Genomic DNA, 14,782 nt, shown 5'->3' on the forward strand with positions numbered 1-14,782 from the left:
TCCCTAGATAGGTTTATTCCTAGGTATTTTATTCTTTTTGTTGCATTGGTAAATGGGAGTGTTTCCTTAATTTCTCTTTCAGATTTTTCATCATTCGTGTATAGGAATGCAAGAGATTTCTGTGCATTAATTTTGTATCCTGCTACTTTACCAAAATCATTGATTAGCTCTAGTGGTTTCCTGGTGGCATCTTTAGGATTCTCTATGTATAGTATCATGTCATCTTCAAACAATGACAGTTTTACTTCTTCTTTTCCGATTTGGATTCCTTTTATTTCTTTTTCTTCTCTGATTGCTGTGGCTAGGACTTCCAAAACTATATTGAATAGTAGTGGAGAGAGTGGACATCCTTGTCTTGTTCCTGATCTTAGATGAAATGCTTTCAGTTTTTCACCATTGAGAATGATGTTTGCAATGGGTTTGTCATATATGACCTTTATTATGTTGAAGTATATTTCCTCTATGCCCATTTTCTGTAGAGTTTTTATCATAAATGGGTGTTGAATTTTGTCAAAAGCTTTTTCTGCATCTAATGAGATGATCATATGTTTTTTATTCAATTTGTTAATATGGTGTATCACATTGATTGATTTGCATATATTGAAGAATCCTTGCATCCCTGGGATAAATCCCACTTGGTCATGGTGTATGATCCTTTTAATTTGTTGTTGGATTCTGTTTGCTGGTATTTTGTTGAGGATTTTTGCATCTATATTCATCAGTGATATTGGTCTGTAATTTTCGTTTTTTGTAATATCTTTGTCTGATTTTGGTATCAGGGTGATGGTGGTCTCACAGAGTGAGTTTGGGAGTGTTCCTTCCTCTGCAGTTTTTTGGAAGAGTTTGTGAAGGATGGGTGTTAGCGCGTCTCTAAATGTTTGATAGAATTCACCTGTGAAGCCATCTGGTCCTGGACTTTTGTTTGTTGGAGGATTTTTAATCTCAGTTTCAATTTCATTACTTGTGATTGGTCTGTTCATATTTTCTATTTCTTCCTGGTTCAGTCTTGGAAGGTTATACCCTTCTATGAATTTGTCCATTTCTTCCAGGTTGTCCATTTTATTGGCATAGAGTTGCTTGTAGTAGTCTCTTAGGATGCTTTGTATTTCTGCGGTGTCTGTTGTAACTTCTCCTTTTTCATTTCTAATTTTATGATTTGAGTCCTCTCCTTTTTCTTGATGAGTCTGGCTAATGGTTTATCAATTTTGTTTATCTTCTGAAAGAACCAGCTTTTAGTTTTATTTATCTTTGCTATTGTTTTCTTTGTTTCTGATTCATTTATTTCTGCTCTGATCTTGATGATTTCTTTCATTCTGCTCACTTTGGGTTTTGTTTTTTCTTCTTTCTCTAGTTCCTTTAGGTGTAAGGTTAGATTATTTATTTGAGATTTTTCTTGTATTTTGAGGTAGGCTTGCATAGCTATAAACTTCCCTCTTAGTACTGCTTTTGCTGCATCCCATAGGTTTTTGGATAGTCGTGTTTTCATTGTCATTTGTCTCTAGGTATTTTTTGAGTTCCTCATTGATTTCATCAGTGATCTCTTGGTTATTTAGTAACGTATTGTTTAGCCTCCACGTCTTTGTGTTTTTTACGTTTTTTTCCCAGTAATTCATTTCTAATCTCATAGTGTTGTGGTCAGGAAAGATGCTTGATATGATTGCAATTTTCTTAAATTTACTGAGGCTTGGTTTGTGACCCAAGATGTGATCTATCCTGGAGAATGTTCCTTGTGCACTTGAGAAGAAAGGGTAATCTGCTGTTTTTGGATGGAATGTCCTATAAATATCAATTAAATCTCTCATGTCTATTGTGTCATTTAAAGTTTCTGTTCCCTTATTTATTTTCATTTTGGATGATCTGTCCATTGGTGTAAGTGAGGTGTTAAAGTCCCCCACTATTATTACGTTACTGTCAATTACCTCTTTTAGAGCTGTTAGCAGTTGCCTTATGTATTGAGGTGCTCCTATGTTGGGTGCCTATATATTTATAATTGTTATATCTTCTTCTTGGATTGATCCCTTGATCATTATGTGGTGTCTTTCCTTGTCTCTTGTAACATTCTTTAAAGTCTGTTTAATCTGATATGAGTATTGCTACTTCAACTTTCTTTTGATTCCCATTTGCATGGAATATCTTTTTCCATCCCCTCACTTTCAGTGTGTATGTGTCCCTAGGTCTGAAGTGGGTCTCTTGTAGATGGCATATTTATGGGTCTTGTTTTTGTATCCATTCAGCAAGCCTGCATCCTTTGGTTGGAGCATTTAATCCATTCACATTTAAGGTAATTATCAATATGTATGTTCCTATGACCATTTTCTTAATTTTGGGGGGGTTGTTTTTGTAGGTCCTTTTCTTCTCTTGTGTTTCCCACTTAGAGAAGTTCCTTTAGCATTTGTTGTAGAGGTGGTTTGGTGGTGCTGAATTCTCTTAGCTTTTGCTTGTCAGTAAAGCTTTTGATTTCTCCATCAAATCTGAATGAGATCCTTGCTGTGTAGAGTTATCTTGGTTGTAGGTTCTTCCCTTTCATCACTTTAAGTATATCATGCCACTCCCTTGTGGCTTGTAGGATTTCTGCTGAGAAACCAGCTGTTAACCTTATGGGAGTTCCCTTGTATGTTATTTGTCCTTTTTCCCTTGCTGCTTTGAAGAATTTTTCTTTTTCTTTAATTTTTGCCAATTTGATTACTGTGTGTCTCGGCATGTTTTTCCTTGGGTTTATCCTGTATGGGATTCGCTGTGCTTCCTGGACTTGGGTGGCTATTTCCTTTCTCACGTTAGGGAAGTTTTCGACTATAATCTCTTCAAATATTTTCTCGGGTCCTTTCTCTCTTCTCCTCTGGGACCCCTATAATGCGAATGTTGTTGCATTTAAGGTTGTCAGAGATGTCTCTTAGGCTGTCTTCCTTTCTTTTCATTCTTTTTTGTTTATTCTGTTCCACAGCAGTGAATTCCACCATTCTGTCTTCCAGGTCTCTTATCCGTTCTTCTGCCTCAGTTATTCTGCTATTGATTCCTTCTAGTGTAGTTTCATTTCAGTTATTGAATTGTTCTTCTGCCTCAGTTATTCTGCTATTGATTCCTTCTAGTGTAGTTTCATTTCGGTTATTGTATGGTTCATCTCTGTTTGTTTGTTCTTTAATTCTTCTAGATCTTTGTTAAACATTTCTTGCATCTTCTCGATCTTTGCCTCCATTCTTTTTCCGAGGTCCTGGATCATCTTCACTATCATTTTTCTGAATTCTTTTTCTGGAAGGTTGCCTATCTCCACTTCATTTAGTTGTTTTTTGGGGTTTTTTCTTGTTCCTTCATCTGGTACATAGCCCTCTGCCCTTTCATCTTGTCTATCTTTCTGTGAATGTGGTTTTTGTTCTACGGGCTGCAGGATTGTAGTTCTTGCTTCTGCTGTCTGCCCTCTGGTGGATAAGGCTATCTAATAGGCTTGTGTAAGTTTCCTGATGGGAGGGACTGGTGGTGGGTAGAGCTGGGTGTTGCTCCAGGTGGGCAGAGCTCAGTAAAACTTTAATCTGCTGATGGGTGGGGCTGGGTTCCCTCCCTGTTGGTTGTTTGACCTGAGGCAACCCAACGCTGGAAGCTACCTGGGCTCTTTGGTGGGGCTAATGACAGACCCTGGGAGGGCTCACGCCAAGGAGTACTCCCCAGAACTTCTGCTGCCAGTGTCCTTGTCCCTACGGTGAGCCACATCCACTGCCTGCCTCTGCAGGAGACCCTCCAACACTAGCAGGTAGGTCTGGTTCAGTCTCCTATGGAGTCACTGCTCCTTCCCCTGGGTCCCGATGTGCGCACTACTTTGTGTGTGCACTCCAAGAGTGGAGTCTCTGTTTTCCCCCATCCTGTTGAAGTCCTGCAATCAAATCCCACTTAGCTTTAAAGTCTAATTCTCTAGCAATTCCTCCTCCTGTTGCCGGACCCCCAGGTTGGGAAGCCTGACGTGGGGCTCAGAACCTTCACTCCAGTTGGTGGACTTCTGTGGTGTAAGTGTTCTCTAGTTTGTGAGTCACCCACCCAGCAGTTATGGGATTTGATTGTACTGTGATTGCACCCCTCCTACCGTCTCACTGTGGCTTCTCCTTTGTCTTTGGATGTGGGGTATCTTTTTTGGTGAGTTCCAGTGTCTTCCTGTTGATGATTGTCCAGCAGCTAGTTGTGATTCTGGTGTTTTCACAAGAGGGAGTGAGAGCACATCCTTCTGGTCCGCCATCTTGGTTCCTCATCTGTTTGTTTGTTCTTTCTGTAGCTCCTTTTTTTCTTTTAGTCAAATTCAATAAGCCTGTTACAGACTTCAAATGTGAAGGGATGATCAGATCAAGAGCTTACCTTGTTGAGCTTGAATGTTTCTGGGCTATCAGTTGTAATTTGAAATCCACTAAAATCAAAACTCTTTATAGTACCAGTTTTGATTTTAAGATGTGAGATGATAGCTGTTTCTTCTGTCTGAAATACTTTGAAACTTTATACTGACAATGGAGCATAACTTGGTTATTGAGAACTATTATAACACCAGTTATTACCTACAAACTGTGTTTGTGATGGGAAAATGGCAGTCATTTCAAAAACTGTCAGCATGAAAAATCAGATGAGGAAGGTGCTGAGTGGGTGGGCATGACCCAGCATGACCCAGTTCTTCAGCCATTTCTATGATGGACTTATTCAGGTCTGGGTGTTCTGAGCCCAGGTGCTGAGAGTCTTCATTTTGAGCAAGCCATCTAGCAGACTCACACCTTTCCTGATACTGATACTTGAGAGCCAGTAGTCAAACTGATGGCCTTTTTTTTCCTTCTGATGCTGTATTGGCCAGGGTCACAGCAGGGCTGGTTAAGTGGAGCCCAAGTACATCATATGTTACCGACTCACAGGTAATTGGGGATTTTGTATTTGTCAAGTGTAGCAGGTAATAGAAGACAACTTTGGCCACCTTAAGTAGAGAAGAAATTATTGGAACGATATGGTGGTGTGAGATATAACTTAAGGATTAGGGTTGAAGAGGGATGAACCACGGTATCTCTAGGTATATATGTATCAGATGCTAACTAATGGTTAGTTAGAGCTGGGATGAGTTAGCTTCAAACTTCATTATGTTTATTTTTGATCTTGTGCACATTCCTTACCCAGAGGGGAGAGCACTCTCTGGCTGCACCCAACTGAGAAGAAAATTTCTCAATAAGCTGTTATCAAAAGTAAGGTTGAACGGATGTCTAATCTATCAGATTCTGATGTTATCAACGTAAGACACACATGATGACTCAAAGAAACTAGCTAAGAGTTGAATTGCATTCTAAGATTAATTAAAAACTTTCAAACTTTCTTCATCTTCAGCCTGAATATGCCAATGTTTGCTTTTGGTACATTCCACCGAGCCTCAGAGAGATGGAGGAAGGACCTGAATTCTGGGCAAAACTTCATTTGGTGAGTGATAAGCATATTGCATTTTTTCCTTTGGATGAAATAGATTCAATGCCCATTGTCTATTGATCCTATAAATGATTTGGTACTTGCAAGAACTTCTTGAGGATCTAGAGAGGTTGTTCTTAGTATATTAAAAGTTAATGACATGCCAAACATTTGAGCATTTGTTAAAATAAATTGTGAGCATTTGTTAAAATAAATCAAGATACTTGACACACACATATTCAAAATAATTGTGCTGTTTGCAAGAGAGTGGTAGAATTTATCAGAAGTTCTAATTCACAGTGCACTTCAGAGCACATGATCTGGTAATGGTTAATGTTGTATGATGAATGGCTTCTTCCTTAAACTCTGCTGGTGCATGTCTGTGACTGCTTGCATCACTTCACTAGCAGATAGTGTTAAAGTCTAAATCTGGTACCCTTTGTGAGTGTGAGACTTTCTCTTCTTTCCACCAAGGGGCTTATGTGATAAAAAAGAATAGAAATGTCAGCAATGAATTTCAATTGATCATTGAACTAAATGTGACTTGCAAACCCCTCCTTACCCTCAGTGTGGAAATCAATGATAGTTTTAACAGCTTTGATAGGTGATAGCCCTTCTAATTGCCCTCTAGAAGAAAAGTAAAAACTTGCCAGTCATGCAAGGGACAGACATTTAGCACTCACTGTGCCAGGCACTGGAGATATAAACATCAAAGAGACTTGGTCCCTGCCCTGGGAAACTCGTATTCTAGGAGACAAATGAGTAAAGAGATCATCACCAGGTAACTAGTAGGTGCCTAGATGAAGAGAAACCCTGTAAAGGCAGAGAGAAAGGATATCTACCCCAAAGTGTGACACTAGATTGGAGTCTTGGACAATAAGTAGGTGTGAGTCGGTGACAACTGTGAAGAAGTGGGTTCCAGGAAGAATCACAACATCATGGCCCAGAGGCTAAGAGGGGAGGGTGTGATCGAAGACCACAGTGGTGCAGGGGACAGTGCTAGGAGTAGGACAAGAGCAGCAGGCACGGGAGCGCACAGAGGCCTCATCTTCCATGACAGGTGCTTGGAATTTGTGCCTAGTTAGGTAGAGGTGGGAAGACCATGGCCTTTAAGTCATAGCCACCTGGATCCTCACCTGCAGCATCTTCTTTAGCCTTAGGCCAGTTTCTGTTTATTCATGGCTCATTTAGCCTCCTTCAAGGTAGCACAATACATACTCAATATATAAATGTCTTACCTCTTGTTAAACCTGAGGTCAGGCAGCAGAGATGGACAGAGTTACCTGTGCCTTTGCCTAGACAAACCCTCCATTGGCCATATCAGGCAGTTAGCATGGTCCTTGGATCTGGTTTGTCTTTTTGTCACACAATGTAAATGAGAAAGTGCTAAAGAATACATTTCAGAGGGTAAGTGACTCAAAAAGAAACAATGTGAGAATTTAATGGTGATGTTTCCAGGGACATTTTGCACTTTGATGGAATGCATCAGGCATTGTTTGGTGATGTTGAGAAGGATATGGCTGCCATCCTTCTCACTTTCTGATTGTTAAGAAAAGCAACCGAGAAGGTGATATTTGTGTTTTATGGACTCAATACTGTTGCATGGACACGGATCAGGATAAGTAAATAGTCTCTTTATGTTTGGGGATACTATGGACTCACTCTTCCATTGTTTAAAGAAACATTTACATTATCTAGTCTCAGAAAATTTGAAATTGAGGATGGGTATATAAGCTAAAATCAGATAAATCAGCATATAATACACTTTTAATCTTAAAAAAAGTGGAGATCAAATATGAATCAGGACAGTCTCTTCTCTCCCCAGTATTCTCCAGCATCGGTTCTCTCATGATTGACATACATGATTCTCCATCCCTTCATTTTGGAAACACTTTTCTGCCATTTAGAACCATGGGGCCCTTGCCCAGTCTAATATCATATTATTTTAATTGTTCTGGTTGCTTCTGATTCCTAAACATGTATGCTGCCGATGAATCATCATTGGTTCTGTCTTAGTTTCCTTTTATCCTCTCTCTTGGCATGGGTGTGTGTGCATGAATTTGGCAAGGAAGGGAGGCATATATATCTGTTGTTGATCTATGTGGTTTCATGCTTACTGTAGTATGAGAATGCAAGTATATGATTTATAACCTGGAGTGTACCTAAAGCACACTTGAAATTTGTTTTAGGATTTATCTTGGATGGAGAATCACAAACAAATAAATAAACCGAGTAAGGCTTCGCCCCTCCAATTCAGACTCATGTCAGGCGGAGCTGTCAGATTTCAGAATCAGTGGTGTGATAAGTCTTCCCTTTGGCAGCAGGAGGGGAGCAGGATTATTTCATAAAGAGCCTGGAGTTTGGGTGTGTGTATGTGTGTGTGTGTGTATGCGTGCGCCCACACACGTGAGACTGTTTTTGAGAACACAGTCACTCTGCTGTCTACTGATGCTGTGACAGCCCCTCTCTGACACAGTGTTCAACCACCGAGTTCCAGCAACTCCTCTTTTTAAAATGTCCTCCATGAAAGTTCTTCTTTTTGGTTTTTTCAGGCATTGCAGCATTCTGGGTCTTCATTAGTTCCCTGCCCAGGTTGTACTCGCTTCTTTTCTGGTCTCTGCCTCCTGTTTATTTTCCTTCCTCTCCGCACAGTCGTACCTGCAGCCCTGTTTTATCTTGTCATTTTCCTGCTGGAAGCTTCCAAATGCTTTACACTCGCAGCTTTCAACCCAGTCGACCAATGACCACTGTTTATAATAAATGCTGTTAAATGTTCTCTTTATTCTCCTAAGATGAAACCAATAGAAAATAGGACCTACCTACACGGAATTTTGTAAAAGGCAATAGAAGGCCTTACATGTCATATGAAGGAAAAATAATCTTTATAATAAAGATATGTATTTCATTACATAAACGTTTGGCATGACAATATTAGAAGACACAAGGAAGTGATAAGATGCTCACACATCCTCTTAGAATCACTGTGAATGTGAGCCATCTTCAAACGGAGACTCTTAGAAGTAGGTGATGTTGCTGATGCCAATAATAGGAATGGGGTGATGTTAGTGACATAATTTTCAAAAAAGGTGCACAATTCTTGGTAAAGCATTGAAGAAAACATTTTCCCCTTGATTTACATGGTAGTAGAAAACTTAATGTTTATTTAAAATGGGCACAGAATAGTTTGCATTTGCCTGTAAACCAGAGTTAAATTCTGGGCTTGGATAATTGTAATCAGGCTCCTGGCCTCCTGCATTTCCAGCAGGACATTTCAAAGTTGTACAGGACATGGGGCAGCTCTTCCTGGCTCAGGACTGCTCTCCACAGTGCAAGGCAGCTGGCATCCCTGTTCCCCACCTTCTCAACACAAGGAGCAACCCCCAAACATCATGAAAACCAAAAACATCTGCCCAAATTTTGAAGATATTGCCTGGAGGTATAATACCATTTCCTTGAGAATGACTGGTCCACAGTATAAAATCTAGTTCATTCTGCTTGGCATCCAAAGGCCTCCATGTCTGTTCCTCAGGCATTAAAAGAGCAAGAAAATTTTAAAAACTTAAATATTCAACTATACGGAGTTGATTAAAATGTGGTACATAATTTATATGCAAATTTGTAGTGGATAGACAATCAAAATTTTCTTCCAAAATAATGTAGTCATAATTTATTATTAATTGAAAAAATAAGTTATAGAACAGTCACTATATTGTATATACATAGAGATTTATATACATATACAATATTGTATATGTGGTTAGATAAGGGGCACCAAACTATTTTAGAAATAGAGTTACAGATGATTTTTCCTTTCTTTTGTATTCCTCTGCAATTTCTTAATTTTCTACAATTAATATATATTGCTTTTGTGAAAATAATAATAACAGCAGCAACAATAATAATAATAATAAAACAAAGTATAGAATAATTGACCCAACGAAGCCTTAGAGTTCCTTGAGTGTTTATCCAGGCAAAGGTTACCCAGGTTTTAACCACAATCTCCTAATAGTTAAAAAAAATTTTTTTAATTGAGTATTTACCCCAATATGTTTATTGTTTTAAATTATCTACATGTATTCATTTTTAAATATAGTATGTACATTTTAAAAATGCACAAAATAAGTTTTTTTAAGGATGGATTTAAAATATTTAATTATTCAGAGATGCTCTAATCTTTTCTTCTTATACCAAAGGGATTGTCTTGTTTGGAGACCATGTTTATACCATAGTCAAATCAATTAGTTTGCAAACTAATTTCTCTCATGACTTGCTCCCAGACATAGTATATAATTTGTCTTCCCTTCCTATTTCTCTTTTTCTCTTTCCTTATCTCCTTACTGAAACACCTACACTATCTGCACTGATTTCAAGTTCAGAGACGTTGCCCCTGGGGTCCACAGTGAGAACTTCAGCAGGCTTCCCAGGGCTTCCTGAAAGCTGCCTGCTCTGTGGTCGAGGCAGACTTCACTCGCTAAGGTGGCTGCCCCAAATAAGATTATGTATATTTGTTTCTTCTCCCTTGGTGATCAGGTATGAAGGGCGAGGGAGTCGGGGAGAGAGGGCAAAGATAAAGCTGAAAGCATAAGACCCAGAGAATGTAATTGAAAATTTCATCAGTTTGTTTTATTTCATCATTACTCAATGTTCTGATGCAGAAGATTTCCTCTTTTGTCGACATTTCATAAACAGTCCTGCATTCCACCAACATAATTTACATTCTTAAAAGTAATTACCAAGGTGTCTCTTTGTACTTAAGCATGGCCATTTCAACTTTTTTCTCATTCACTGGCCTGCAGATTTGTGACTAATGTTAGACATTTATAATAGGCTCATTTCTCCTCAACAGTAGGCAAAGAATAAATCTTTTAGAAACTACTAGATGGGTTTGTTGTTTTGCTTATTTGGTGATATAACTTGATATGGTATTCCAAATATCTTTGGAGAGAATCTAGTGTTCTCCCTGGCGGGTTTCTGATGAACAGCACTTGAAGATGAGACAGCGTAGACTGGGTAGGGTTGTGTGCTTTCAAGGATGCCCACTTTCTGGCTTTGGATCAGGGAGGGCCTCAGTGCCCCTGGCTGTGCTTCACTTGTTTCCGCTGTGTGTGTGTATGTGCATGTGTGTTCACATGAGTGCATATGAGTCCATACACATTTTGAGGTCTTCTATGTATTTTGAGGACTTTGATTCTGATTTTCTTTCCCTCATCATCTGTAACATTTGCTTAGCAAGCACTCGTTTTTGGATTGTGGAAAAAAACCCCGTTTCTTTAAAGGTGTGACAGTGTTTTGTTTTGTTTTTTTAATTTTCAAAGATGAGTTTCTTTTTTAACCCTGTAATATAGAAATGATAACATCTTCAAAAATCCTGTTTGCTAGTGGATATCCCTCATTTTAAAGCTCTACTTTAAAAAAATTATATTTAAGGAGAATGTAATATAGAAGTATCTTAAAATATTTCTGAGTGTGACTTGAGACTCTCTCCTTCTGATGATGGCTGGGATGTCGATTTTGAAAATGCTTAATGTACTAAATACTTAAGGTACTATTTCTTGCAGATACTATATTCTCTTTCCCCAGATTATTAAGACCTGAGATAAAATGCTGTTCTTTTAACTATTCTCTCAGGGAGAGATGTTATTTTCTACAATCTGTCAGATATTCTACTAGCTGTAATCAGTTTCTTCTGTGTCATTAAGGGTCAAGGAGCTACTTAAGTAAGTCCTGTGTGTCTGGCCTTCTTCAGAAATCAGCTGGGGAAGCTGGGTGTCCCTTCTGTTGAAGGACATGGGATACTCTGTCTTATAGCTTTTATGCCCATCTCTCTTCCCCAGTTGTTTACTACTTTAGAAAGTAGAGCTTTCTAAATAGCTCTACTCCATTGGATCAATAAAATTTCAAGCATTAAGATTCCAACAGCATCCTTGTTGGATATGCGTGTACTATGGGGAAGTTCACATGAGTTGACCTTTGTATTCAACAACACCTTTCAACATGTAGAATACATTTGCCAAATTGGTGTTGTTAATTTATTTCATATGTTGCCTTTTAGTCTTTTAAACATTATTTTCAGACACATAGAGAGGAATTTCCATGGATAGTTACTTGAATCCCCAGGGAAGCCAGACAAGTCCAGATGTCCTCAACAAAGAGTTATTTTTTCTTTCCTTTATTTTTCTCCCCTAAGTTTATTGACTGTGCAAGAAGTTCTAAACTTGGAATGATCTATTGAAAGTTAAAATTGAGCAAAATGAAGCTGGGTGTCTCTGCAGGCTGGGGCTGAACTGTCCTGGACCTGAGGTCAGGACAGGACTGGGTCTGAGAGGAATGTCCATGGGTATGGCTTCCTGTAGCTCACTCACACCAGCGCACACTCCATGGGGCACTCAAGATAGCAGTAATGGGAAATGAGGCCAAAGAACATAGCTAAAGCTGCATTTCACAAGTATCTTTTTGTGCCTTGGGTTTACTCTTTAGCACACAAGCAACAAGTCTACTTGATGCCAGGAGTATGGCTGGCCTTGTCTGTAACATTTGCATAAGAACCAAGTTAATCACTTAAGTACAACAGTTTCTCCAGTCTCTGCTCAAATCTTCAGGCCCATCTGAAATAATTCTGAATTTCCAGATCTATCAGAGTGCGAATTGAAGAAATGCAGAAGCTTAATCAGTTTCATGGAACACTTACCACTGTACCCTGAGTATAATTTTATTTAGTTCACTCAGTCAGGAGTTACAGACTCAAAACCTATAGAAGCTAGGCCAGTAGCATACATGAGGGAAGTAGACGGGGCATAACACAATAGGGAGTGGTGGGGACTGTGGACAACTGGAAAGCAGTGGCCCCAGCTAAAGGGGGCAGCCTCTACTCAGCTCCTAATGATGGCTGCCATGTGGAAATGCAGGTCTGGGTTGCCAGGTCTTCTTATTTTTAAAGAGATGCTAGATTTATAGAAATTTATGTAAACCGTCCTTTGCTTTTAATGTTTTAAATGTTGGCAAGTGAAAAATTACTAAGGTTGACAGGTTCTGGCCTTCAGGCTTTTAGTTTGCAACTCTTACCTAAATCCATTAATGCCCTATCACCTGTTTCTCTTTATGTGTCACCAGAAGCTCCTTGAGATGAGGGTGTGCCCCGTCTTTGTCTTTGTTCCCCCAGGGCACCTAATCTGATAGCCAGTCCCGGCCCGCCATCAACTTTGAGAGATGTCCAAGTTCTGTGTCATCTACCAGAAAAAGAAAACTCACTGTTGCATGCTGTCAGACTTGTAAATGGGGTTTTAAGAACTGTGGTCTTGTGATCAGTGCGGCAATACAATTAGGATATACGGGTGTTTGCTGTTCTTGTGTTTTCTCCTTTCCCTGTACTGAGCACTGGACCTGGCCTCTGGGCTCCATGCTTCTCTTGAGGCTTCTGTAGCCTTGAAGACATCTGTCTTCCTAGATTTTCTGAAAGCCTCAGCTGGCCAGAGATGAAACCCATAGAGGAAGGCGAGGAGTATGGAGGCGGAGAGGCAGGCACAGGAGAGAGGAGCAGAAAGGGGCGTGCTGGAGACAAGAGCTCTAAAGATAAGGATGAATCCCAGCTTCTCTTCTCTGAGTGCCCTAAGGAGGTGTGTGTGTGTGCGCGCGCGTGCGTGTGTGTTTGTGTGTGTGTGTTCCAGGTGATGGAATGTCTGCCCATTCCTAACAAGTTACAGACTATCAAGGGATCATGTTGGTTCAGACCATAAGCATTTCACATATTGAACCAATGACCTAAATGTTAGCCCTGGATGAGACCCCCAAGAACCTCTGCAGGACCCAATGAGGCTGTGGGAGCCATAATAATGACTGAAATTGACTTTTAACCTGACCTAGTAGGATAGCGGCTTGAGGTTGGTTTAATTTTATTTAAAGGATATAAAGTACTGTGACATTTCTTGCACACCTGAGCGAAATTCATATCCATTAAGGAATTTCTCTGGACTTGATGCAATATTTATTGTTGCAAAACAAAGAATGGATCCTGTGCTGAAAGAAAAAATATATATATATTTTTTTGCATGCTGTCTTTGAAGTCCCTTTGCCAGTACCAAACCTGCCCCCTGGTGGCACTTTTGCTCATTTTTCCTTTCCTTGCTGGGAAGTGACACTAAATGCTGACTGAATAAATGCGGTTATAAAATGTTACAGAATTACAGCATCACTGGGTTCAGGGCTTCTGGATTCTGCCAAACCAAGAGCAGCTCACCTGAGTGAGGAATTCTCAAAGGATAAAATTGACCTGTGTGTCTTCACTTCAAACGTGTTTCTTGTTGCTCTTCCTTCGTCTTCACTCCTCGTTTCCACGGCAAACTCCTCTGTGCTTACCTTTGCGTCTGCTGTCTGGACTTCATCCCACCTGCAATCTTACCACTCACTTCCCTCTCCTTCTCTGCCCTCCCACCCTCTCTTCTCCTTACTTCTCTCTCTCACTCCTTCTCACATTTTCCTTCTTCTTTTTTCTCTAATATATTGCTCCCCTCCAATGATAAACACATCCAGGCTCTGACAACCTTAAAGGAAATAATTTTATGATTTTTCTCTTAATACTGTTGTCCCCTCAAGATACATCCCTGTCTCTTTCTCCATCCCTTTGGACTAATCTTATGAAAATAATAGCTTAAAGTGTCTCACCCTGAATAATAGTCTGTGTCATAGTTTATAAAACCATTCTCATAATTTGGGGTGTTCGGGTTGTTTCCAACATTTCCCCTTTGTGAGCAGTAACAAATGACCATCTCCATCCCCAATCCACTTTTGCTTTTATTATTTCCAGAAGATAAAGTGCTTGGTATGTAATTGCTGATTATAGAAATCATTGTGGTTTGGAGCCTGACTCTGGCTGTGTATTGGGATACTGATTTTTAAGAAGGTTGCATTCCACCAGTAAGCAACCAGTACACAGCCTTCCATCTAACTGCGGCAACACTGGGTGTTGCCTGCTTGGGGGGAAGTTTATTTAGAAAGGGGAAAAAATACTATCTTAAGTTTGTTTTGCTTTTATTGTATTAGTTGTTGGTGGTTTGAACCATTTTCTATTTTTTTCTTTCCTGATGGTGCTTCTCTGTGTACCCATTGTTTTTTATCTTACATGTTTGTATTTTGAGGTCTGATGGTTTCCTTATAAATTTGAATGAGGATATATATAGTTTGAGTTTTAAAGCCCTTTTTGTCACATGGAATGCAAATAATGCCCTTAGTATAATGTGCTTTTTATTTTAGTCTTGCTGTTTTTTCATTGTACAGAAGTTTTAAATTTTTTATGTATTCAGATCTGTCAGTCCTTTCCTTCATGATTTATTCCACTGCTTCAAAGCTGAAGTTATTGTTCTTTCACAAATCTGGTAAA

The 14,782-nt window shown here is 39.4% G+C and overlaps 1 protein-coding gene across 2 annotated transcripts in view; it reads left to right on the plus strand.

Annotated features, from left to right (window-relative positions):
• GADL1 (glutamate decarboxylase like 1) overlaps nt 1-14,782 on the plus strand; it is a 190,073-nt gene that overhangs the window by 112,429 nt on the left and 62,862 nt on the right. For both annotated transcript variants that reach the window (XM_060164089.1, XM_060164090.1), the window contains one exon: nt 5,335-5,424. In XM_060164089.1, the coding sequence (XP_060020072.1) occupies nt 5,335-5,424 (90 nt within the window). The remainder of the gene's footprint in view (nt 1-5,334; nt 5,425-14,782) is intronic.

Source organism: Lagenorhynchus albirostris, chromosome 10, assembly GCF_949774975.1.
Source record: "Lagenorhynchus albirostris chromosome 10, mLagAlb1.1, whole genome shotgun sequence".
Taxonomy (NCBI): Eukaryota; Metazoa; Chordata; class Mammalia; order Artiodactyla; family Delphinidae; genus Lagenorhynchus; species Lagenorhynchus albirostris.